Source organism: Acinonyx jubatus, chromosome D1, assembly GCF_027475565.1.
Source record: "Acinonyx jubatus isolate Ajub_Pintada_27869175 chromosome D1, VMU_Ajub_asm_v1.0, whole genome shotgun sequence".
Classification (NCBI taxonomy): domain Eukaryota; kingdom Metazoa; phylum Chordata; class Mammalia; order Carnivora; family Felidae; genus Acinonyx; species Acinonyx jubatus.
The window spans coordinates 92539300-92564622 of record NC_069390.1 but is presented as its reverse complement, the minus strand read 5'-3'; the positions used below and the strand labels follow the sequence as shown (position 1 = coordinate 92564622).

The 25323-nt window shown below is 40.2% G+C and overlaps 3 protein-coding genes across 4 annotated transcripts; 2 read left to right on the top strand and 1 right to left on the bottom strand.

Moving 5' to 3' along the window:
• Positions 1 to 1213: 1213 nt before the first annotated feature.
• Positions 1214 to 4151, top strand: LOC106976631 (olfactory receptor 4D5). Of its 2 annotated transcripts, XM_027036392.1 has the most exons (2): positions 1214 to 2115; positions 4133 to 4151. In XM_027036392.1, the coding sequence occupies exons 1-2, from the start codon at positions 1214 to 1216 to the stop codon at positions 4149 to 4151; spliced, it is 921 nt and encodes a 306-aa protein (XP_026892193.1). The 2 variants fall into 2 exon arrangements, with proteins under 2 accessions (XP_026892193.1, XP_014929544.2); XM_015074058.2 differs by lacking the exon at positions 4133 to 4151 and having other exon boundaries at positions 1214 to 2158.
• Positions 4152 to 5200: 1049 nt separating this feature from the next.
• On the bottom strand, positions 5201 to 6296 carry LOC106976597 (olfactory receptor 6T1). Its single transcript, XM_015074021.1, is given in 2 exon segments — positions 5201 to 5353; positions 5355 to 6296. Coding segments are annotated over 2 exon segments (1095 nt in total).
• A 12788-nt stretch (positions 6297 to 19084) lies between these two features.
• LOC106976630 (olfactory receptor 147-like) lies at positions 19085 to 20460 on the top strand. Its single transcript, XM_015074057.3, has one exon. It carries the CDS (start codon positions 19528 to 19530, stop codon positions 20458 to 20460), a length of 933 nt encoding a protein of 310 aa, XP_014929543.2. The 5' UTR covers positions 19085 to 19527.
• The last annotated feature ends 4863 nt before the right edge of the window (positions 20461 to 25323 follow it).

The window sequence follows — 25323 nt, the reverse complement described above, 5'->3', positions numbered from 1 at the left end:
AAACCAGGGAAGCATGGGCTGAGCATGGCAAGTTCAAGGAACTTTGGGTAGCTCTGTATATATCATTGTGTATGTGTGAGGAGACTATGCATAAAATGATGAAGCTGGAGGGGTGGATAGGTGTCAGAAGGTGAAAGTTCTATGCAAAATGTGTCATGGGTCTTATTTTCGAAAATTTCTCAGTGTTTAATATAGTGCTTAGTAAATAGAAGATGCTTAGTACATGTCTATCGAATAAAGAAAGAACAAAGGCAGGAAAATATAATTGAAAAGTCGTAATTAAAATTAAGGGCGGAATGACACGTCACACTTCCATTGAAGAGTATGAAGACATTAATTCTAGAAGTCTCACCAATAGCCAGCTTTTGAACATACTTAAATATACAAAACACCCTTTTTATTTTTAAGGGTTTCAAATGTTGAGGCAGCTTTGCACGTAGATAGTGATTTTTTACCTTTAGATAATATTTGTGGCCTTCTCTTGCTGCTTCTCATATGAAAAAGCAATTATTCTTTGGATGATGTCCCTGAAATTAACACTGACAAACACATTTTTGGGGGGCAGTTCAGTATTCTAGTTGCTTTTCCCTGTGTTTCCCCGGGGACTATAGTTTCTCTGGGTTTCCCAGAGCCACTGGACAGGCAGCTTCTTCTTCCACATGTTTTCTTATCTAACTTTAAGAAGACAGCAGTTCACGACCTTTATAGGTCTAAATATTTGGCCTGTGGGAATTTTTCGGGTTTTCTAAATAAAGGCTATCTATAGCTATGAGATATTAGACTGCAGGAGAGCGTGCAGGTATTTTGGCTAATTGACATCATGGATGAGGGGAGTGAGAGAGAATTTTGGAAGATCGTTCCTGTTTTAGACCACTAGGTACCGGGAGAAGTGACATTTACTTCCGGGGTTGCAGTTTTTTCTCTGTGTATCACTTCTCAAGTTTTGAAGGCTGATTATTTTTGATTTTCATGAACTATAAATAGTAGCAGTGTTACCCTGAGTTATACGCTCCTGTGCTTGATTATACCAATATGGGATGTTCCAATGCGTGGTTTCCTATAGAACTTCTTAGGATAGTCGTCTTATAGTAAATGAGACAGGGGAGGATTCCCCAGAGAGGGCAGAGGAAATGATCACAGAGAAGCTGGTGGATCCCATGACGAGTACGTGCGTTTTCTTCAGCAGGTTCGCTTACCAGGTTATACCAAACAGATGAATCCAGCAAATCATTCCCAGGTGACAGGCTTTGTCCTCCTGGGGCTCTCTCAGGTATGGGGGCTTCGGTTCCTCTTCTTTATTATCTTCTCTGTTGTGTATCTTATGACCGTAGCTGGAAATCTCCTTATTGTGGCCATAGTGACCTGTGACTCACGCCTCCACACAACCATGTACTTTCTCTTAGGCAACCTTTCTTTCCTAGACCTTTGCTACTCTTCCATCACAGCACCTAGGATGCTGTTTGACTTGCTCTCAGACAACCCCATCATTTCCTTCGGCAGCTGCCTGACTCAGCTCTTCTTCTTCCACTTCATTGGAGGCATCAAGATCTTCCTGCTGACGGTGATGGCATATGACCGCTATGTTGCCATCTCCCAGCCATTGCGCTACATGCTTGTGATGAACCGCACAGTCTGTGGGCTCCTCATGGTAGCCTCCTGGGTGGGGGGCTTCATCCACTCCATTGTGCAGATTGGACTGACTATCCAGCTGCCATTCTGTGGGCCTGACAAGCTGGACAACTTTTACTGTGACGTGCCTCAGCTGATCAAATTAGCCTGCACGGATACCTTTGTCTTAGAGCTTCTGATGGTGTCTAACAATGGCCTGGTGACTTTGATGTGTTTTCTGGTGCTCCTGGGATCCTACACGGCACTGCTAGTCATGCTCCGAGGCCACTCACGGGAGGGCCTGAGCAAAGCCCTATCCACTTGTGCCTCTCACATTGCTGTAGTGACCTTAATTTTTGTGCCTTGTGTCTACATCTATGCGAGGCCATTTCGGACATTCCCTACGGACAAGGCGGTCTCTGTTCTGTACACAATGGTCACTCCCATGCTGAATCCTGCCATCTATACCCTGAGAAACAAGGAAGTGATCGTGGCCATGAAGAAACTGTGGAGGAGGCAGAAAGACCTTCTGGGTCCCCTGGAACACTGACCCCCCCCCCCCCCCCCGCCCCAGATAAGCAGAAGCAGAGACCTGAGAATCTGAGAGCTGTTTCTCTGGGGCAGCCTGCTCAAGAAGACCTACAGAGTAGCTAAAACCACTTGTCTATTACTTACCTGGACTACTACTTACTTCTGCGCTGTTCTCAACCTCAGTCAAGTTCTGGTGACCTGAACTTTTAACACAGCTAGAAAATGGAATGAGTACCCTAGAACTTCTCCCAAGTGCCTCCTAGAGAAAAAGTCTCAGCTGCTATGCAGGCTTGATGTTTGGGTCAGATGGCACTTGCTCCTATGATGATGTTGGCCCTGTTGAGAAAGTTCCAGCTGAAGTAGGCATGAAGGTCGTACATCTGGTGTTTCTTTTCTGACATTTCTTCTTGGACATAAAATATACCCGAGGAGCTCAAAACAATTCTTTTTTAACAAGTTTTTATTTATTTATTTATTTTGAGAGAGAGAGAGAGAGAGAGAGAGAAACAGAGAGAGAGAGAGAGAATGCATAAGCAGGGGAGGGGCCAAGAGAGAGGGAGAGAGAATCCAACTGCCAATTGTAAAGTCATAACTAGCACATCTGTCTCCAAATCCATGCAATAGCTTCCTACTCGATCCTCTAAAATCCACTTTGTTTCCCTCTAACCTGTTGTCCCCACAGCAGCCAATTGATTTTTTAAAATATTATTTGATCACTTCCTTGCTTAAAACCCTTCAAAGGCTTTACATTGCCTTATGAAGGAAGAAAGATCCCCATAAACCTTATAGATAAGGTCCTATCTGAACGGACCTCAACCCACCTCTCCTTCTCCTTCTCCACCTCCACCTCTCCACCTCATGTGCATTTGTTTCTCTTATTCCCTCATCTGACTCTGGGTCCTTGCAAATACTACTCGTTCTCTCTGGAATGCTGCTCCCCTACTTTCTTCCTGGATAATTGCTGCTCAGTCTGAGGCCTCGTATAGAGCTCATTTCCTCGGAGGTATGTTCCCTGGTCTTTAATCCAGATTAATTTTCCTTACTAGTCCCTCTAACGAAACTCGGCTCTTTTCTCAAAAGCATTTGTCACAAATTGCAACTACATAGTAATGTGTGTATTTAGGTTTTCTTGTTTGTTTGTCTGTATGTTTTTTTTTTTTTTTTTTTGCCAGCCATCCCAACTACACTATAAATTGTATAAAAGTGAGGGCTTTGTCTATCTTGTTTACTACTACATACTCAAGGTCTAGCGTTGCAGACTTTTGAGTCTGGAGTTCTCTCTTGTCCAGCAAGAAAGTGGATGCAGAATTGAATATGAGAGAGGCTAATGTCTGGGAAGAGAAAAGAACCCTGAGTAAAGATCCTTGCTCCGTATTTATTAGGATCAGAAGGCTTATAAATGTGATACACGCGCAGAAAGAGACAATAAAACAGTGGCCATTAACTCATGTGTGTGAGAGAAAGGGGGTTTCGAAGGTATGCAGTGTTAGGGGTTAGGGTAAATACAAATCAAAGTCCTGGCGCTGAGCAGATGGCTGTTTACTGCAGGCACCAGGCACCAGGTCTGTTTATCTTAACTTTTCTAGGGGCTAAGACAGATAGAGCATGCTATCTCAGGGTTAAAAAGGCATTTTTCTTGCTTATTAGCTCTGGGCATGTTGGCCCTGTAGCGGCTTTCCACTCTATGCTTGTTTTACTTAATGATAAATCCTGGGCATTTTCACCCTGCTGTGGTGGCTTTCTGCCTCTACCTGTTCTTGGACGCTTTTGTCCTGTGGAAGCGGCTTTCTGCTCTATGCTTTGTTCTATGCTGGGTGCTTTCACCCTGTGGTGGCTTTCCGCCCTGAGTCTTGTTAACCCATTGGTGCAAGCTCAGGAAGCTCTTTTTATTTATTTCTTTATTTATTTTATTAAAAAAATTTCTTTTAATGTTTTTATTTATTTTTGAGACAGAGAGAGACAGAGCATGAGCAAGGGAGGGGCAGAGAGAGAGAGGGAGACACAGAATCTGAAGCAGGCTCCAGGCTCTGAGCTGTTAGCACAGAGCCTGACGCGGGGCTCGAACTCACGGACTGTGAGATGATGACCTGAGCCGAAGTCAGACGCCCAACCAACTGAGCCACCCAGGCGCCCCATGGAAGCTCTTAAACTTATTCCCCACAGTCTAGCTCCACAGCCTAGATTTAAGAGCAGCAATGGAGGGGCCTTGATGCAGCACCAAGGAAGCATATACTCTCAGGTTTGTGCACAGCCTGACCCTGTACTTGCACAACCACGTGGGTGTGTGTCTCTTTAAAATTTGTGCCCTACCTTTTGGGATGAGCACTGGGTGTTGTATGGAAACCAATTTGACAATAAATTTCATATATTGAAAATAAAATAAAATAAAATAAAATAAAATAAAATAAAATAAAATTTGTGCCCTAGACATCTCCCTTGGCCCTAGACGTCACCCTAGTCCCATCCCTGCCTAGCTCAGTGCCTTAATCCTACTGGGTATTTAATAATATTTCTTAAATAAGTGATTGGATGATTGGCTTTGTGTTTAGAGTCTATCAGGCAGAAGTTGACTTGGGAATTTGGGATATCTAAATATTTCACTGGTCACAGTGTTTTTCCTTCAGGAGATTCCTATAGGAGCTGCTAGTCACCTAAACAGCAATGGCAAGTGAAGATCAAAGAAACAGTTATTACCGCAGCCCAAATGGAATTTCCCAATGTTCAGGTTCTGGTTAATCTTGTTTGTAATAGTCTAGATGGAAGTCATCAGAAGCCTTCTTCTTACTCCCCTCTAAGCTCCAGATCTGAGTCTCCGTATTTTTAGCATTCTCTGATTGGCTTTGCATGACAAGACCCTGAAGCAATTGTAAGTACGCTTGAGAATACACATACGGAGGAAGAGGAACAGCGTCCCTGAAGGAAGTCCACACGCTTACCTGCCCCAAGGGAAATGTGTCCTAACCAGAATTCTGAAGTGTGGCCAACTGGATCAGCCTTCTCTATGGGGAGGGGAGGGCATCAGGAAGAGAGGAGAGAGGAAAACGAAGGCTCTCTCTCTCTTTCATGATGCGTCATTCTGGAGGCTAGTTTTTAATTGTCTGAGAAAAGTGCAGGGTGTTGTTGGACTGATTTGAACTTCAAATACATTTTTACAAATTGCATACATTTTTAACCTCTTAATCCAATATTTCCTTTTACTTGTGACCCTCATAGTCTCTCGAAGCCATGGTTCTGTGCCACATCAGGGCATCTCTTAGGGCCTGCTTCACCTTATCGTTGCGGAGACTGAAGATGAATGGGTTCAGGAGGGGTGTGATGATACAGCTCAGGACAGAGGCCCCTTTGTGGAGCAGCGTGGACTGAGCCTCTGACATACGGATGTAGAGAAAAATGGAGCTGCCATAGACAATGATGACCACTGTAAGGTGTGAGGCACAAGTGGAGAATGCTTTTTTTCGCTCCGCAGGTGTGGGGGCCCTGAAAACAGTGGCAAGAATGCAGGCGTAGGAAACCGAGGTCAGTGCCAGCGAGCCCAGTAACACTGACGTGGAGAGCACGAAAGCCACCAGCTCCAGTAAGCGGGTGTCTCCGCAAGAGAGCCTCAGCAAGGGCCAACTGTCACAGAAAACGTGGTCAATACCATTGGGGCCACAGAAAGGCAAGTTGGCCACAAGGATGGTGGGGCACAGGACCCAGAGGAATCCAGCTAACCAGGAGGCCAGAACCAGTTGGGAACAGACACGGCCATTCATTAGAGTCTCATAGTAGAGAGGTCGGCAGATTGCCAAGTAACGATCTAGAGACATGACAGCTAAGAGGAAGAAGTCGGTGGTGCCTAGGAGGAAGTAGAAGTAAGACTGGATGATGCAGGTGGCGAATGAGATGGAGTGGTCCCCCGTAAGAATGACGACAAGCATCTTGGGAACCACAACAGACACAAGCAACAGCTCCAGGAAGGACAGGTGCCTCAGGAAGAAGTACATCTGTGTGTGCAGGTGTCGATCCGTCCAACTGAGCCCAATGATGAGCAGGTTGCCTGTGGCCGTTACAGCGTAGGCTGCCATCAAAGCCAGGAACAGCAGGAGCTGCAGGATGTGGCTTCTGGGGAAACCCAGAAGGACAAACCCTGTCACGTGAGTCCAGTTTTCAGGACTCATCTCTGGTCATCGGCAGGAGGAACGAAACAGAACTTCATAACTGGATCTACAGCCACAAGTCATCAATCAATCAATAAAATAATAGGCACCTAGCGCTTGATTACATTCTGAGAATATATTAATCTGTCTGCTTACTGGTGACTTACACAAAATTATGATAGCAAGAGCATACTAATAATAACACAGATGGTATTGAACACTAAGTACGTATTGGGAAATTTTGGATGCAGTATCTCCTTTCATGTCAGCTCTCAAAGATAAATATAACTGTTCTCATCTTACAGATAAGGGAAGGAAGACTGAAGAAGTTTAGGGAAATTTTCTAGGATCAAATAGCAGTAGAGGCAGAATTTCCTGCCAACTTTCTGTGGCTCTCACGCACATACTGCTTTCCCTGTTTCACTTTGGCTGGGTACCACTTGAGTAGTGTGAACTTAGAAGAATCCAGAAGAAGGAAGGGGTCAGAGAACAAATGTACTATGAAAAAATCTTACTGGGATCAAGAACTCTGAATGTTTGTGGTCCTTCTGTTTCCTGGCTTAGCATAAAACAACAATAAAAGTCAGGGCTTTCAGTGACTTTAGAGATCTTAGTTTCCTTAATCAGCCAGAGAGCCACAGGGCATGAAAACATGCAGAGCCTCAGTTCTGAGTGTGTGTGTGTGTGTGTGTGTGTGTGTGTGTGTGTGTGTTTTACCAAGACTTCCTTCTGTAGGTTATAGGAAATCCCTCTTCCTGGGTTAACATTGACCAGTCTTCCCTCCTCCTCAGCTTTCCCAACATGTTCATGGCATAAGGTGAGAAGGGAGAGGGAAACTTACCAAAGGACATAGTATGTATCAACTTGCCTCTTCAACGTTTGCTTTACTTTGGAGATAACCTCGTCTTGTCCTTGGAGCTTTGGGTGCCACGTGAAATTTATCCATAGATTTTGAAGGGTTGGGTTTCACTAGAAATCTTGGTTCTAGGCTCCTTTTCTCACGTCCCGCATCAAATACTCTGAACTTCACAACTCCTGCCTGTCAGTTCAGGAAAATGTTGAAAACATTCTAAGACAGAAAGAATACAAGTTACCGCCAAATTACTTTAGTTAATTGACAAGGAATGAAGCGTTGAGAGTTTTGGCATAGTTTAATCCCAGATCATCCATTAGTCTAGACTTCCAGCATTAAAGATGGGGAGCATAAGTATTTTCTGGATTCTGTCTGAAGCAGCCTTAAGAAAAATGATCAGCCAAGGCAGGGAATCTTGGTTACAAGGCCGAAAGCGAAAGGCACTCAGGGCAAGTTCTGGTTGTGTCAATAAGGAATAGTCCTGGGGTTGAGTAGCTAGCTAATAATAAAGCTTTATTCTGCTAGCCTGGAGATTATATCTCCCAAATCAATGAAATACCTCCATACAACCCAGTGTAGGAGACTAGAGCACTATTTCAGGATGACATAGTCATTTCAGATAAGGAAAATGTGCTAACTGTGGCTCTTTCCAAAGGATCAGGTAAATATTATGATTAAAAATAGCTTATAAAGCCTGGCTGTCAAATGTTTAATATTATCTTTTATCTACTATTGTAAAACACATACACCACATACACACATTTCCCATTTGCTCTGCACCATGACTTAACCCACACAGTTACATAGCTACTCTTGCTATCCACTTTACAACTGAGCAAACTGGAACAGAGCAGGTTTAAAAAACCTCAGAGGTAGAGCTAAGATGAACATTTAAGGTTATCCAACCCTGATGTCAGACGGTGGCACTAGTAAGTATGGCTATTTTGACTTGAAACTTGAACCTTCCAGAGGGAAAAAGGGCATTGATTTGGAATAGCACAATATACTAATGCCTCATAATATAACAACAGCTAGCATTTACTCAGTAGCTATTATGTGTCAGGAAAGGAACTTTTCATTCATTTCATTTTTATTTTTTTTATTTAAAAAAATTTTTTTTTACAACGTTTATTTATTTTTGGGACAGAGAGAGACAGAGCATGAACGGGGGAGGGGCAGAGAGAGAGGGAGACACAGAATCGGAAACAGGCTCCAGGCTCGGAGCCATCAGCCCACAGCCCGACGCGGGGCTCGAACTCCCGGACCGCGAGATCGTGACCTGGCTGAAGTCGGACGCTTAACCGACTGCGCCACCCAGGCGCCCCTCATTTCATTTTTAAATCTCTCAGAAACTGCAAGATAAGCATTACTTAAGCATTACTTCCACCCTACAGGCAAGGGAATTAGTTAGAAATTAAGGACCCATATCTACTGAGTTAGGGATTGGAATTTTAGAAAGTCTGACTTTGGAGGCTTCACTTGTAACTGCTCAGCCATCATGTCTTAGGTGAGAGAGAGTTTGTGACTATGAATTTGATTTGATGTCAGCTTCCAATTGTTATCCTGCTTCCTTTGTGGGCTAATGATAAGAATTCTATGTATAGAAATTAGTTAATGTAGTTTAAAGCTTTGATCTTGAAAAAATGAAAATACTCCTCAGAATGCGTGCTAGACTGAGCCTTATCTCAGAGGATTTCAGCTCCCCTTACAGAGCAATAACAGGTAGGTGTTTGGACCCCAATCACTCCTAAAGAAGATGGCCTCCCTTACCTGAGTACATTGCAGAAATTTGTGCTCCTTGTCTTTCAAGTTCTATCACAGGATATTCTGGATCTCTCTCATGTAGAAAGTGGAGCATTCTGCTTGGAGCTTACAGATCTAGAATCACACACAGGTACCTACCTACTTTATCATTCCCAATAGGTACTCCCTCATGGCATTACACATTGGGCTTCTTATCCTAAATCTGGTTGGAATCATCAAAGCCCTCCCATCTCCTTTTTGAAAGATAGGACCTTCCTGCCAGGACTTACCATAAACCTATGCTTATGAGACCTCTCTCTCAGTGTCTTCACCCACATGGACCATTTGGTCTTGTAAATTTCCAGTTTCCATGATGTATGTCCACGTGTCCGTTTAGTCCTCCAAGCTCCTTATCTTCCACCCAGTGCTCCTCTGATGCTTCCCTTCTCCAAATCCTCCTCATTCTGCTGGCAACACATTTGCTTGGCTATTTTCTCTTTTCTCCTCTTTAGGTATGATCTTGGCATCTTGAAGTTTGAGTAATTTTTAAGTTTTTATTTATTATTATTATTATTATTATTATTAAGAGAGAGCACACAAGCAGGAGAGGAGCAGAGGGAGGAGAGGATTTCAAGAAGGCTCCATACCCAGTGCAGAGCCCAATGTGGGGCTTGATCGCACAACCGTGAGATCATGACCTGAGCCAAAATCAAGAGTCAGGTGCCTAATTGGCTGAGCCACCCAAGCACCCCTTGAATGAATTTTATGCCTTATTAACCAAGGGTGAATCTAGGTTTATTGAATATTTCCTAAGAGCATGGAGAACCTGCATCAGAAGTTTAGTTTGTCTATTAAAAAGACATTTAGTTTGTCTATTAAAAATGCTGACTTCTAGGCTCTACCTATAAAAATGCAATAATTCTCTGGGGTTAGGGCCCAAGAATACAGGTTTTTGACAATTTCTCTGGGTTAATCTTATTTACCTTAAAGCTTGAGAAATACTGGGTTTAGAGAGAAAGAAGACAGTGAGAGTCGGGCAGTTTGAACGTGATTAGGAAATAGGGACTGAGGTATAAGAGAAGGCTAAGTGGAAGGCTGGATACAGAAGAGTCCACAAATGGGAAGCCTAGTTTTCTAAACTAAAACCATCACCAACTTTGTAATGTGGTAGTACAGCTAACTTTACAGACGACCAGAGAAGCAATAAATCCACACTTGTAATTCTCACAACATTCCAGATGGCTGGCTCATGCCCCAGTGTGCCCGTGAATAGGGAATGGGCCAGCTAAGTACTCCCCATACATACAAGATCAGATACAATCTTGAACACTTCATGCCAGGAGTTCTCCCCGATACTGGAGACACAAAGTTGTGTAAATTGCTAAGGATCCATAGTGTTGTAAGGGTTAGATATATTGATTGCAAGTGATAAGTTCCATTAGAATTCATTGAAGGCTCTGGTAAATGTAAAATCAAAGTCGTGTGGGGGCAGAGAAGAGAAAGGTACGTTTGTTTGGGGGCAGCATGGAATACTTCGTAAGGTTGATAGCGTTTAACTGAGCCATTAAGGATGAATATTTGCAGATCAAGAAGGGATAGGAGACTTTCAGGTTTTAAGTAACCCAAAGTATCAAAACTTTTGAGCTTTTCAATAGGAAAATGAGATGATAAAGATTACTCGGTTTTTATTATCAAACTACTGCATAAAATACTCTTATAATTATTATGTAAGTATATTTCTCTTTAAAGATAGCCAAGACAAGCACATACTATTTGTTGGATGAAGAATGATTCAAACCTGATGGGGCTTAAAGGCTCGTAGGAACAAAAACTGGATTGGCTTTTGAGACAGACAGATGGAACTTAATTTTTACTTTTGGATCCTTCCCATTTCTGCTAGCAGTGTCTTGTATACCTATTACATGGATTTTTGCTTTTAGGTTTGTCGAATAATCATTCGAATTGTCGAATAATCATTAATGTGTTAATTTAAAAAGAGATGCGACTATTTTGACTTATTTACTTCTTAATAAAAATAATTTAGTTCTTAAAGGCTTGAAGTTGGGATGATTAACACAGTAACTGTAGAATAAAAATTTTCCCTGAAATTGTATTATTTGGGGCAGCGTACTTTGGGCTCTTTCAAATACAGTAGGTTACCAGTTACTTCTATACATGCAGCACATGATTCTCACATGAAACGTTAGTGAGAAGAATAAGGACAAAGTTTTCCAAAAGCTGGAGATGTGGTGCTTGAGCCCTTAATGAAAGAGAAATTTGTTAGTCTTATTATCTGGGTATTCAGAACATAAAAATCAGAGCTTCGTGTAGCGAGCACGATATTGGCTCAAGTATCGATCTATGTGTGTAGAACTCAACGGCCAAAAGTAGGAATGAAGAGTTCTCATTCCTATCTTCCTTTAGAAAAACAGAAATTGTATTACAATATGCAATGAAATGTACCGTATTTTTAGTACTCTAAAACTAGAAGCCTTAACGAGACTTAATTCCACCAAGTTCCTTTCTAATTCAGGAGTAAGAATAAATTTTGAGCATACAAAGTTGTCTGAGATTGGAAGCTGATAGAAATTGGCTTGTACCTGTTCTAATACTGCATTCCTGAGGCTTCTTCCCCTGGCCAATTTGAAGAATGTGCAGTCAGAGGACTTATGACTCCTGTGTATGGTCAATGAAGCACACAGAAGGCTTCTTGTTATCAATACCTGTGTGCTTCAAGTGATACCAAGAAAAACCCCTCTGTGGTGTTGAAAGAAAAGTTCTTATAACTTGCATGAATATTTCTTCCTATACCCAATCAATTAAAATTTACTTTAACTTGCTTTGAACTTGCTTTGAAATCCCAAAAGGGAACAACTTTGGCCCAACTTTATTGAAAATAAACAATGTAATTAGTCCTTTGAGGTTATAGGAAGTACAGTATTTGAGATTTGTCATAGACTGGCAGCCATACTCTTAAAAAAAAAAAATAGAGCTATTTCTTGAGTAGAGGGTAGAAGAAAATTTGCTACTATATCCAACCTTTGGGAAATTCTTCTAAACTTGGTAGTGACTCAGTGAGACTCTGGGGATCTTGATAGTGTAATAAAATTATAAAAATTAAATCTATATATTCATAACACTAATAAGAAAATAAATCCTATTTTAAAAATACTGGATATTGAATTACATACTAGTTATGACACAACTAGTTGCATGAACTTGAATATATTACTTAAATTCTCTGAGCTTCAGAGAACATACTTACATCGGCAAAATGTGTTTCATAGGGTTTTTAAGAGAATGGGTTGTGTATAGTTTGCACTAAGATAATCAATAAAGATTAGAAAAATCATTTAAGGGGTGCCTGAGTGGCACCCCTAAGCATCCGACTCTTGATTTTGGCTCAGGTCATGAGCTCCTGGTTTGTGGGATGGAGCCCCACCCATGGCGGGGAGAATCCTGCTTGGGATTCTCTCTTGCCCTCTCTTCTGCCCCTCCCCCCGCACACTCTCTCTGTCTCAAAATAAGTAAACAGACTTAAAAAAAAAGAAAAATTATTTAAATGTTGTTCATTGTCAAGCAGAATAAAAATTCTCTTCTCACATACATGAATTCCACAAGCTCGGAGTGTCCATTTTTTTTCTCTGTTTCCTCCACCTCCCATCCCCTGAATAAATATTGAACTTACAGTCCTTTAAGGCAACACTGTGAACTGTTAGGAGCCTGAACTTTGTTAGATGCCACTCTACTAAAAAATTCTGCACACTCTGGAGCATGAAGTGGATTGTGAATGCTATTGGCTTAGCAGAGATATAATAAAATCAAAAGAACAATTTTAAAAGTTCCATTGATGGTTGTCCAAACTTAGTTAGAATTAGGAAATACAGTCATGTCAGACCGTGTATTGGCGATTTTTATTTGTAGCTAATTATGTCTTTTCCCCCTCTCTCCTCGAAAATGAGAAGATAGTCTATGATACTCTTAGCGGCTCATAGGCTGAATAAATTATGGTTTGAAATACACAATCGTTAAAAGATAATTTTGCACTGATTAGAATTATTGGTCTAGTGAAAAGCTACTGAGGGTGAGTTCTGCCCACTTTGATTCTCACCTCTCCAGTGGGTCAGATTTGCAGAGGACGAGGAGTCAATCCTGGAGTTCCAGTCTAGAATCCATTTCCTAAGTGCAGTTGGTGATTTTCTAAGCACTTAATTCCCTGTAATCCTCTTTGCTTAAAATTCCTAGAATAGTTTGTTTCCTTCACTGAAATCTAACTGATATAAATTCCAATTAGAGTGAGACTTCTATAAAGTGTGCCAGATAATCACCTTACCCTGAGGATGTTTTGGTGCTATACTTGACCCCAAAGCTTTCTCTCATAGGAACAGGCCAAGAAACAAGAAATGGGTCCAAATGGGTTGTTCAATATGCACCTTGTGATATCTACATTCATTCTCCTATCCAAGTACTAAGCAGGCCTGACCCTTCTTAGCTTCCAAGATCAGATGAGATGGGGTGCATTCAGGGTGGTATGGCCATAGACAATTCTGAGAAAATTTCACCTTAGACTAAAGAAGGAATGTCAGTCTGAGGGGAGATTGGTATTATTGTTATCTTTTCCAAGACACTTCCCCCCTTCTCTTTTCTTCTTTTTTCTTTATGCCTGTTTGCTTTGGATAATCAATGAAAATGTTAGGGAAAATTGAACTCTCTACTGGCTGAGTTAGCTCAGAAAGTACTCTATAATAACATTAAATTATCATATGGGATGCTGTCCAGGTTGAGAATATGTGTTGAAGTATGTGAAGGTTGTCCTTGGTGCCTTCTAGATCCTTTTCTGGAATCTGATCATCTTCTTCCTAAACAAGATCATTTATTGGCTATTTAAATACTCATGGCAAGTACTTCTTATTCTTTGTCCCTCGCCATCAAAATTTACCCTCACTTGTCATCCAAGTTGGGTATATACAAGAAAGGGGTGGATTACTGACTGTGCCATAACACTCCCAAAGGCACTAGCATAAAAAAATTCATAGTTTAGCAAAGAAGAGTACCAGATTGGTAAAATTTCAGGCAGGCAGTTCCAAAAATGAATGAAAAAATATCTTTCAGTGTGGGGACATCTGTGTGATGGTAGGGTTCTCCCTCAAAACCAACAACTCAGGTAATATGTATTTTATCTGAAGTTATTAACAAAACTTCAGTTTGATTCCAAGTAGAAGCTGAGAGAGACTGAATTTGAATTATGGTAGAACATGTCATCTAGAGATGAATTATTGAATTGTGCTTTTATATTTTGAGGAAAACATGAAGGTGATGCATAGAATAGTAATTTAGTAATATTGGGAACATTGGTATTATTAATATAATAGTAATAACATTATTATTACACCAGTGCATATTTATTTGGCTGTTTCAGTTAGTATGCTACATTCTTTACATTCATTAGCATACTCAGATCTCACAACAGTTCAATATGGTGATAATGACACTTGACCATGAGTGCTTTCTTTGTATACCAAGTACTTTGCAAGCAGAATCTTATTTAATCTTCAACAATGCTATGAAGCAGGAACCATTTTGTCCCTATTCTAAAGATTAGGAAATTGAGTTTTAGAGAAAGCAGCTTGCCTAAGATCAGGCAGCTAACAAGAAGATGATGTAAAATTTAAAAACAGCCATTTTAAAGAATATGTGGTATACACACACACACACACACGTGTATATATACACAATGGAATATTACTCAGCCATCAAAAAGAATGAAATCTTGCCATTTGCAATGATATGGATGCAGCTAGAGTATATTATGCTAAGCAAAAGAAAGCAGTCAGAAAAAAGACAAATACCATATGATTTCACTCATGTGGAATTTAGGAAACAAAAGAGATGAATATATGGGAAGGGAAAAAGAGAGAGGGAAACAAACCATAAGAGACTCCTAACAATAGAGAACTGAGGGTTGATGGAGGGAGGTGGGGGGGGGGGATGGGCTAGATGGGTGATGGGCATTAAGGAGGGCACTTGTTATGATGAGCACTGGGTGTTGTGTGTAAGTGATGAATGAACCACTGAATTCTACTCCTGAAACCAATATTGCATGGTATGATAACTAACTAGAGTTTAAATAAAAATTTGAAAAAAAAATATGGTCATTTGCCTTAGGAGCTAGGCTCTTACCCACTTCCCACTTTATTACACTGTTTTCCTCATATATGTGATTATTTCACAAATATAATCTGATGGCAGCATCTATTCTTTGCCCCTCGCCATCATTGACATTATTTGCCATCAAATGACAAACATTTATTGAGCACCTGGTCTGTGTCAGATCCTGTTTCCTAGCATTTCAGAAATATTTATTCTTTCCTCTCACATTTCCATGGAGGAAAGGACTTCCTTTCTTCTCCACATACTGGAAATTTGGGCTTTTTCTACCTTTTACCCGATTTCATAAGAGAAGAGAAATAGCTAATATGAAGGGTCTAAAATTCTGTGAGCCATACCTTTACCACTAGGTGGAGCTATTGTGCTTCAAAAGCAAGAAGACCGCTCCCTCCTCCTCTTTGGACCAATTCATTTATAAACAGAAAAATGACACTTTCTGGCACTATCTCACCACCCTTACTCCTGCAACGTAATTGGTACATGGAATCCCTTTTCTGTCTGTAGGGAATGTCCACAATTTCCTTTTGTTTACAGGGGATCAGACAAGAGGGAATAGGCAAGAGGCTTCATTTGGCTTTAAGATTAAGGTGTACTTTTCCAGTCTAATATTTACTAGAGAGTTCTGCTTTCTACAGATAATGGTCCACCTGCCCATTGCTTCAGCTGATTCATTTATCTTATTTGACTACAGGCCTTCGTGTATTTCTTTACTGATTAGATTTTAGAGAAGAATTAATCTTGGGATGAGCTAACTTAAAAAAATGCTTATGATTTATTCAGCCTTAAAAAAAAAGAAAGAAATTCTGTATCCATTCATCAGTTGATGAACATTAGGGCTCTTTCCATAATTTGGCCATTGTTGATAGCACTGCTATAAACATTGGGGTGCATGTGCCCCTTCGAATCAGCGTTTTTGCCTCCTTTGGATAAATACCTAGTAGTGCAATTGCTGGGTCATAAGGTAGTTGTAATTTTAACTCTTTGAAAAACCTCCATACTGTTTTTCCAGACTGGCTGCTTTTGAAACAATATAGATGGACCTGGAGGACATTATGCTCCGTGAAGTAAGGCAGCTATGAAAAGACAAATATTGCATGATATCACGTATATATGTAGTCTAAACATGTCAAACTCATGAAAGCAGAGAGTAGAATGATGGTTGTCAGGAGCTGGGGAGTGGCCAAAAGGGGGCGCTTCTCTTCAAAGGGGACAAAGTTTCAGTTTGCAAGATGTATAAGTTATGGAGATCATATACAACCTTGCAACTATAGTTAACAATACTGTATTATATACTTGAAATTTGCTAAGAGAGTTGACCTTACGTGTTCTCACTACAAAAAATTCGTAATTACATGAGGTAATGAATATGTTACATGGCTTGGTTGTGATTATCATTTTATAATGTATACATATATCAAAACATCATGCTCAATGTTAAGATACATGGTTTCATTTTCTGCATCCTTAGAAAATATAGCATCACATAAAGGTTTAATTACCCCTGACTTTGACAGGTTAGAACATATCGGGTTTGAGTTACTTAAAAAGGAGTCAGGCGTGGGCAAGAGGTGCTATGATACATTTCAGGGAAAAGATGACCATTTAGCATTGTTATAACTGAATTAGGCTAAGGTGACCATTATGCAGGTGGGAGAAAGGAAGGGAGGAAATGAGAGTTTTGTGACATAAGGCTAAGCCCAGAATCTTCTATAATCACTCCACACTTGCCCAGAATCTCCTATAATCACTCCACACTTACCCATATTTACATGGTGTGTATTAAACATGAAAAAATACTTTCAGCTCTAGCTTAGAACCTTAGCCCTAGATTTTTCTTATTAATGTGATTTGATAGAGTGGAGGGAGCATTTCTGGTTATTGTATCAGTTAAAAAAGAGTTTGTAACTTTCCATAGAAAATGCATTTTTACCAGGTGCCTGGGTGGCTCAGTCAATTAAGCGTCTGATTCTTGATTTCCGCTCAGGTCATAATCTCCTGGTTCATGAGTTCGAGTCCTGGCAGCGCGGAGCCTGCTCAACATTTTCTCTCTCTCTCCCCTTCTCTCTGACCCTCCCCTGCTTGCGCACTCTCTCTCTCTCAAGATAAAAAAAAATAAACTTTAAAAAACAACCTAAAAAAAAAAAAGTTTTTCTTCATCACTGCTGCAGTCCAAGGCATAGCTGTCCAGTGGGACACTGTTCAAGTTTGGTCTGAGGAATATTTAGTCCTCTAGTAATTTTGAGGGGTCTGAGAATGATAATTGGGACTCATTTCAGTCACTGTTTGGTTTTAAATTATCCTAAGCATAAAACCCACAATTGGAGGATTTCTCAAATTTTCTTCTTGCCCTTCTAATCTTTTTCTCTTTATTTTCGCTCACTGGGTTTTACCTGATCCCATGGCTTTAGCCTCCAGGGAAACCATCCCCAAATCTTTTTCTCATGTACCAACCTTCCTCCTTTTCCTTGTTACATTTATTTGACCTTAATTGGGCATTTTCCTAACATGCATTTATGCTTGGAGTTCCTGTTAGCAGCTGGCACTCATCATGTTCAACACTGAATGTATGATTGTTATAAATATCTCCAACGTTTTTGAGTTATTTTTGTTTGTAGGATAGCATAGTTTATCCAAACACCTAGGCTAGTATCTTTTGGAATTTTTTTTTTTGTCTATTTCTACTTTCTTTGTAAGAAGTCCTAATGGATCTTCCTTTGCAACATCTCTAAGAGTATGTTTGTTTCTTGGAATTACTCACAGTAGCACTATTAACTCAGGGCACTTAAAAATCATTCACTGGTTATTGTGATTGCCCTCCAAAGCTGACCCTGCCTCTTGTCTTCCTTATACCAGTCCATCTTGCTGGTGCACACTGTGTTAATCTTCTTGAGTCTGCATTTTGATTATTTCAATCCTGTGCCAAAAAAGAAATAAAAATCCTAATGCCCTCCCATCATGAGCTGACCTGGATTTTGGCATTTTAGAGCTTCGTATACTAATCCAAATCTGTCTTTTGATCTGAGTGTATGCTGTAGTCCCTGGGGAGAGACATCGGGACCTCTCTGAGAGCCTGTGGAAGTCCTCTATGTGACATTCAGAGAGGAGGAAGATTATATTCTTTCTCTGAGTTCAATACTTTTGATCTGAAGTGCTCCTACATGACCACTAAGAGTTCCGCAGTGGCCTTCACTTACCATACTAGTGTTTTTCCTGTTCTGCACTCAGGTGTGCAAAGAAAAGGGTTGACACCACGTAAGCCTTTGCCTGTGGGGCAAGAATTCTGTTGTAGTTAGTATCCAGGAAGGATGGAAAAAAGGGATTCTCATTCATTCATTTAATTAAACAAATATTTATTCAGTACCTACTATATATGCTTGGTAATACTTTAAGTTGCTACGGAAAGAGTACTGAAGAAAACAGACAAAAGCCTGCCCCCTTTGAAACTTAAATTAACATGGATGTGAGTGTATGAAGGTATGTGTGTATGGATTGTGAAAAGACACAGCAAACCAACAAATAATGTGTAGGATTTCATGTAGCAAGAGGTGCTGTGGATGCAGGAAAGATCATCTGCTTTTCTGCTTGGGGATATGCCCTATTTGGCAACAGACCAAAATGTATGTAAAAGGGTAAATTCCAATAATGCAGTGTTATTATAATGAACTAGGCTACAAATGCAGAGTAGGTAATTTTGCTACAAAGCCTGATCTCTGGGGAAAACACTGGGAGAAATGTCTTCCAATATTTAATCAGGTCTCTAGGATTTCCTAACTCATGAAAACCCTTGAGGTCATATTAGCAGGGGGCTCTCTGGGCATGAGTAGATACTATTTACTACCCGCTAGCCTGGAGAAAAATACTCTGGGCAAAGCCACCATTAGATATCATGATCTATAACTCACGGCTTCTCAGAAGTCTGTGCTCTGGTTCCTTTCATACAAAATTCGCTCAGAACAAACCCAGTAACAAAGAAGAATCTCCGTTTTGGGCTACTTGCCTGGAAAATTCATCAGAGCCCCTTGTGCTCCCTTGAAAATAAGGGAGAAGGGTTAGCACAGCCCAACAGTGAAATCCCGATACAGAAGGGTGAGTGATGAATTTTATGTATCCCTTATTTTTCCAAACCTCAGCTATGAGGCTGAAGATCTGAAATGCCATGATCTCCTGTCTGCTAAGACAGCCATTGAGCATTAGGGGGGGCTGAGGGACTGTGAAAGCTGAAGTACAGCAGAGATGATGGAGTCCTGATCCCTCACGGGGTACTCAGTCTTCCCCCTACAGCACTTGCCTGCTGGTGTTTTTGATAGACATCTTTAAACAATCTCAGCCTTTATCCAATGGAGACAGCAGTGGCACACAGGAGGGTGGGTGTGAGTTCATTCTCATTCTGGGACTCTGTCTCATTACGGAGGGATTGGGGGAAGAGGGCTGGGTGCTCATTTTAATGTCACCCCCTGTCCTGTTCTCACAGATACGCCCTAGGGAACAATGGCAGCAGGCAATGACTCTTCAGTGACCCAGTTTATCCTGTTGGGTTTAACACAACAGCCAGAACTCCAGCTGCCTCTCTTCTTCATTTTCTTAGGAATCTACATGGTCACCGTGATGGGGAACATGGGCTTGATTATTCTGATTGGTCTGGAGCCTCACCTGCACACTCCCATGTACTACTTTCTCTTCAACCTTTCCTTCATTGATCTCTGCTACTCGTCTGTCATAATGCCTAGAATGCTGATAGGTTTTGTAAAGCAAAACACCATCTCTTATGCAGATTGCGTGGCTCAGCTCTGTTTCTTCTCCTTCTTTGTCATTGATGAGTGCTATATTTTGACATCGATGGCCTATGACCGGTATGTGGCCATCTGTAAGCCCCTGCTTTACAAGGCCATCATGTCCCACCAGGTCTGCCTCATGCTGATGGCAGGAACATACGCAATGGGGTTTGTGGGTGCCATGGCGCACACCGGGTGCATGCTGAGGCTCACGTTCTGTGATGGCAACATCATTAATCATTACATGTGTGACATACCTCCTCTCCTTCAGCTCTCCTGCACAAGCACCTACGTCAACGAGCTGGTGGTTTTCATTGTGGTGGGAATCAATGTAATAATGCCCAGTCTCACCATCACCATTTCTTACACCTTGATCGTCTCCAACATCCTCCGTATCCGTTCTACAGGGGGCAGGTCCAAAGCCTTCAGTACCTGCACCTCCCACATAGTTACTGTTTCTCTCTTCTTTGGAGCATCGGCATTCATGTATCTAAGACCTTTTTCTACTGGGTATTTGGATCAAGATAAGGTATCCACAGTTTTTTACACCATTGTGGGGCCAATGTTGAATCCTTTTATCTATAGTCTGAGGAACAAAGATGTCAAAATTGCACTGAGTAAGACTTTTAAGAAAAGGGTGTTCTCTTGAGTAGAAACGGTGTTAGTTACAGATGCCAACTCCTAGTAAAGGCAGACAGTGTATGAAGCTATGGAGAGAACAGTAAGAAATCAAAGTAGAAATGCAAATGATTCAAATATAGGGTAAATTAAGCTAATTATTTATAAGTTATTTCACAAAGACAATATAAGGAGGAGGAGGATCAGTCCTTTACCTTTTAATAGGAAGTAAAAAAACAGTTCATGTGCCATTCTCCAGCTTATTTTTAGAAGTTATATAGTTTTTTTTATTTTTATTTTATTTTTTTTTTCAACGTTTATTTATTTTTGGGACAGAGAGAGACAGAGCATGAACGGGGGAGGGCCAGAGAGAGAGGGAGACACAGAATCGGAAACAGGCTCCAGGCTCCGAGCCATCAGCCCAGAGCCCGACGCGGGGCTCGAACTCCTGGACCGCGAGATCGTGACCTGGCTGAAGTCAGAGGCTTAACTGACTGCACCACCCAGGCGCCCCAAGAAGTTATAAAGTTTTAAGTATAAAAGGTTGAATGATGGTAAATCCAAAAATGGTAACATTTGGGATTTTTGACTGAGGCATGTCTGGATTCCTGTGAAGCTTTGTCTCGGATATGTGGACTTTGGTGGACTTTAGATTTGGCCTTGTATTCATTTGTTCAATAAACCTGTATGGAAAGATTATGGTGGCCATGAGAGTGGTCTATTTGAGTGCTGTAGGGCATTTTGTTCGGGAGGACTCCTTCATTTCCCAAATGAAGATAAAAATAGGAAGATGTTCTTCTGCGTCTGGTCTCTGGTCTCAAAGGACTGTGGTAAATGGAGATTTCCTCCTGATGCTGGATCCTAAGGACAAGAAACCGAGGTAACTTTATAGAGCCATCAGGAATAAAGGGAACCTATACTGGGTTTTACCTCTTGGGACTTCAGGGCAGGAAATATAGGTACTAGGAGAAGCTATATTAATTTTACTGGAAACATTTACCAATTATTGGTAGGAGGATGTTTGTCCTTTTCTCAAATAGACCTAATAATCTCTAATCCCATAGCAATCAGCATTTTCCCTTTATTATTTTCGCTCCACCTTTTGTCTCAGAGGTTTACTGGCACAAACGATGTAGTTATTTAATGAGTAAACAGATACTGAGCACCTATCCTATACCAGGCTCTGTTTTTAAACATCGCAGACACAGAAGTAAAAGACACACAGTGTCTGTGCTCTCATAGGGCACATAGGGTTGTTTTCGTAGTCTTGAGATTTGGGATTTTTTATGTCTTCTGAATGCAAATCGTATCAGACATATGATTCATAAATATTTTCCACTAATCCACCTTCTCTTTTCATTCTCTTGATAGTGTCTCTCCAAGAGCAGAAAATATTAATTTTAATGAATTCTAATGTCTCAATTTTTTAATAATGGATTGAACTTTTGGTGTCCTATTTGCTTATCCCAAAGTCCCAAGGATTTTTTGCTTATGTTTTCTTCTCTATGTATCATGATGTTTAAACCCATGATCATTTTGAATCACTTTTTCTATATGGTGTGCGCTGTTGATCTGAGTAAATGTTTTTGCACATGGATATCTAATTATTCCGCAACCCTTTGTTGAAAAGTAGTTCAGACTCAAGATGGGTCAGCAAAGATATCTGGACCCAGAGGCAGTGGTCGAGGAGGAGGGGAGATGTGTGGATCTGGCAGCGCTGGTCACTGATGAATGCCCCTGTGCTTCTCAAGGGGTTATTTGAAAGTGTGGGGAGAAGAATTGCTGGGCGAAATGGAAAGTCTATGTTTAACTTTTTATGAACCTGCCCTACTGCTTTCAAAGGAGGCTCTACTGGGTGGCTCAGTCAGTTAAGCCTCCGACTTCAGCTCAGGTCATGATCTCGCAGTTCACAGGTTCGAGTCACATGTCGGGCTCAGTGCTGACAGCTCAGAGCCTGGAGCCTACTTCAGATTCTGTGTCTCCCTCTCTCTCTCTGCCCCTCCCCTGCTCATACTGTCTCTCTCTGTCTCAAAAATAAGTAAACATTAAAAAAATTCAAAACAAAACAAAAACAAAGAGGCCTTACTATTATTACATTCCCACCGGCAATACATGACAATTTTTCCCGCATGTTTTTGCCAACACTTAGTAATGTCTTTCTTTTTAATCATAGCCATTCTGGTGGGTGTGCAGTGGTATCTCATTTTGGTTTTAATTTGCACATTCTTAATGCATACTGATACTGAACATTTTTTCATATGTTTATTAGCCAATTGTATATTTTCCTTGAAATACCTGTTTGAAAAGTGTACCTACTTTCTTTTTTCTAGTTGAAGTATAGGGGACATACATTGTTATATTAGTTTTAGGTGTACATCATAGTGAATTGACAATTCTATGCATGATGCGATGATCATCATGATAAATGTAATTACCATCTGCAAGCATACAATGTTGTTACAATATTATTGACTATATTCCCTATGCTGTACTTTTCATGTCCATGACTTTTTTGGATTTGGTTATTTCTCTACTCAATATTAAATTGTAGGATGCAATCAAGGAAATGAAAAGTCCAATCATATACCAAGAAAATATATATCTGATAATGGACTTGTGTTAAGAAAATATAAACAACCTTTACAACTTATTATGTTTGTATGGTTTATTATTTTTCATTCTTTTACTTTCAACCTACCTATGTTGTTATATTTGAAGCAAGCTTCTTGCAGGTAGCCTGTGGTTGGGTCATTTTTAAATGGACCTTTAAAATCTTTGCTTTTTAATTGGCCTCTCCATTTACGTTATTTAGACCATTATTGATCTTTTGATGTCTGAGGGGCTTACCCTACCATTGTGTTATTAGTTTTCTATTTGTTTCCACTGTTTCTTATTCCTCTGTTTCCCCTTTTCTTGTCTTCTTATTGATTCCTTGATCTTTCTTAGAATTCAGCTTTGATTTATACTTGGTAATTTGAAGTACATCTGTTTGTATACTGTAGGTATCACAACATACATATGTAAGTTACATTGTTGGCATTGACATTTTATGACTTGCCATAAAGTGGAGAACACTTGCTTCTACTTACTTCCTTTTATGCCATTCCATTAAAAAGAACTGTCTTTAGTATTTCCTCTACAAGCATTGAGTGTCATATCAGATGGTGTACTTTTGCTTCAAATGTCAAAAAATAGTTTTAAAAAATCTTCAAGATAGTCTGTTATATTTACCTCTATTTTTACACAGTCACAAGGTCTTCCTTCCTGGAGTTCCAAGCTTCCTCCTGTGATCATTTCCTTTCTGTTTGGTATACTTTTTAAAGACATTCTGTAAGGATCAGTATATTGAGGACAAATAATCCTAGGTTTCCTTCCTCTGAAAATGTATTTATTTCCCCTTCATTCCTGAAGGATATTGCCAGTGGATATAGAAGTCAAAATTGGCAGTTCTTTCCTTTCACTGGAAGCCCCTTTCCTTCATTATTTTATACGGGGAATCCACTGTCCTCTTAGTCATTGTATCTCTGTGGGTAATTTGTCACTTCTCTCTACCTTCATGGAAGATTTTGTTTGGCTTTGGTTTCCAAAGGTTTGATTATGATGAGCCATGACATGGCTTTCTTTGGATTTATTCTGTCTGAGGTTTGCACAGCTCTTGAATCTGTCTTCCACTGATTTTGAGAACATTTTAGCTGCTATGTCTTTGCATGTTGTTTTTAGCATTACTCACCTTCCCTTTGCTTTCTGTGACTCCAAAGATATAAATATTAGGGGTTTTGTTACTGTTCCATAGGTCTCTGAGGCCCTGTTTACTTTTATCTAGTCTATTTTTTTTTCTGTTATTCACATTATATACTTTCTCTTGATTTACTTCTGAGTCCACTGTTTCTTTCCTCTGTTGTCTTTAATCTACTCTGAAGCCCATTCTGTGAGTTTATTTCATTTATTGTAAATTTTAGCTGTAAAATTTCTCTTTGGTACTTTTTTAAAAAAAATTAAAATATAATTTGTTTTTAATTTTTTATTAAGTTTATTTATTTATTTATTTATTTATTTATTTATTGAGAGACAGAGAGAGAGAGAGAGAGAGAATCCCAACCCAAGAAGTTCCACACCGTCAGTGCAGAGCCGGATGCAGGGCTCGAACTCACAAACCATGAGACCATGACCTGAGCTGAAGTCAAGAGTCAGACACGTAACTGACTGAGCACCCCAGGAGCACCTAATTTGTTTTTAAAGAAAAAATTTTCATGTCAAGTTCAAAACGTTAGTGACACTAGCTAAAGTTTATTATGTTAACATTTAATCAATTGTTTTAAATATGATATTGGTACATTATTGGAGTTACGTTGTCCTGTTTTCTGTTTTCTTTTTTTCTTCCTTTTTTTTTTTTTTTGCTTAGTCTTTTTTGATTAAGGTTTTTATTTTGATATAATTGTAGATACATATGCAACTGTAAGAAGTAATAAAGAGAGGTCCTGTGTATCATCTACCCGATTTCCTCCCCATGTGACATCTTGCAAAACAATAGTATCAAACAACCAGGATCTTGACATTACCCTTTTATAGCCAAACTCACCTCTCTCTCAATCCCACCCCCTCCTTGACACCTAGCAGTCACTAATTTGCTCATTATTTCTACAATTTTTCCATTTCCAGAATGTTCCACACATGGAATCATACAGTACATAACATTTTGACATTTTTTTCACTCCGTTTAATTCTCTGAATATTTATTAAAATTGTTGCATGTATTAATAGTTGTCTTTTTATTACTGGGGTGTATTTTATGATATGGAAGTATGATAATTTAACCACTCACAGTGGTTGGAAGGAAATCCCAGTTCTTTCCAGGTTTTGGCTGTTATGGATAAAGCTGCTAAAACATTTATGC

Coding starts and splice junctions, on each gene's coding strand:
- LOC106976631 (XM_015074058.2), top strand. CDS start 1,214: ATGAATCCAGCAAATCATTCCCAGGTGACAGGCTTTGTCCTCCTGGGG.
- LOC106976630 (XM_015074057.3), top strand. CDS start 19,528: ATGGCAGCAGGCAATGACTCTTCAGTGACCCAGTTTATCCTGTTGGGT.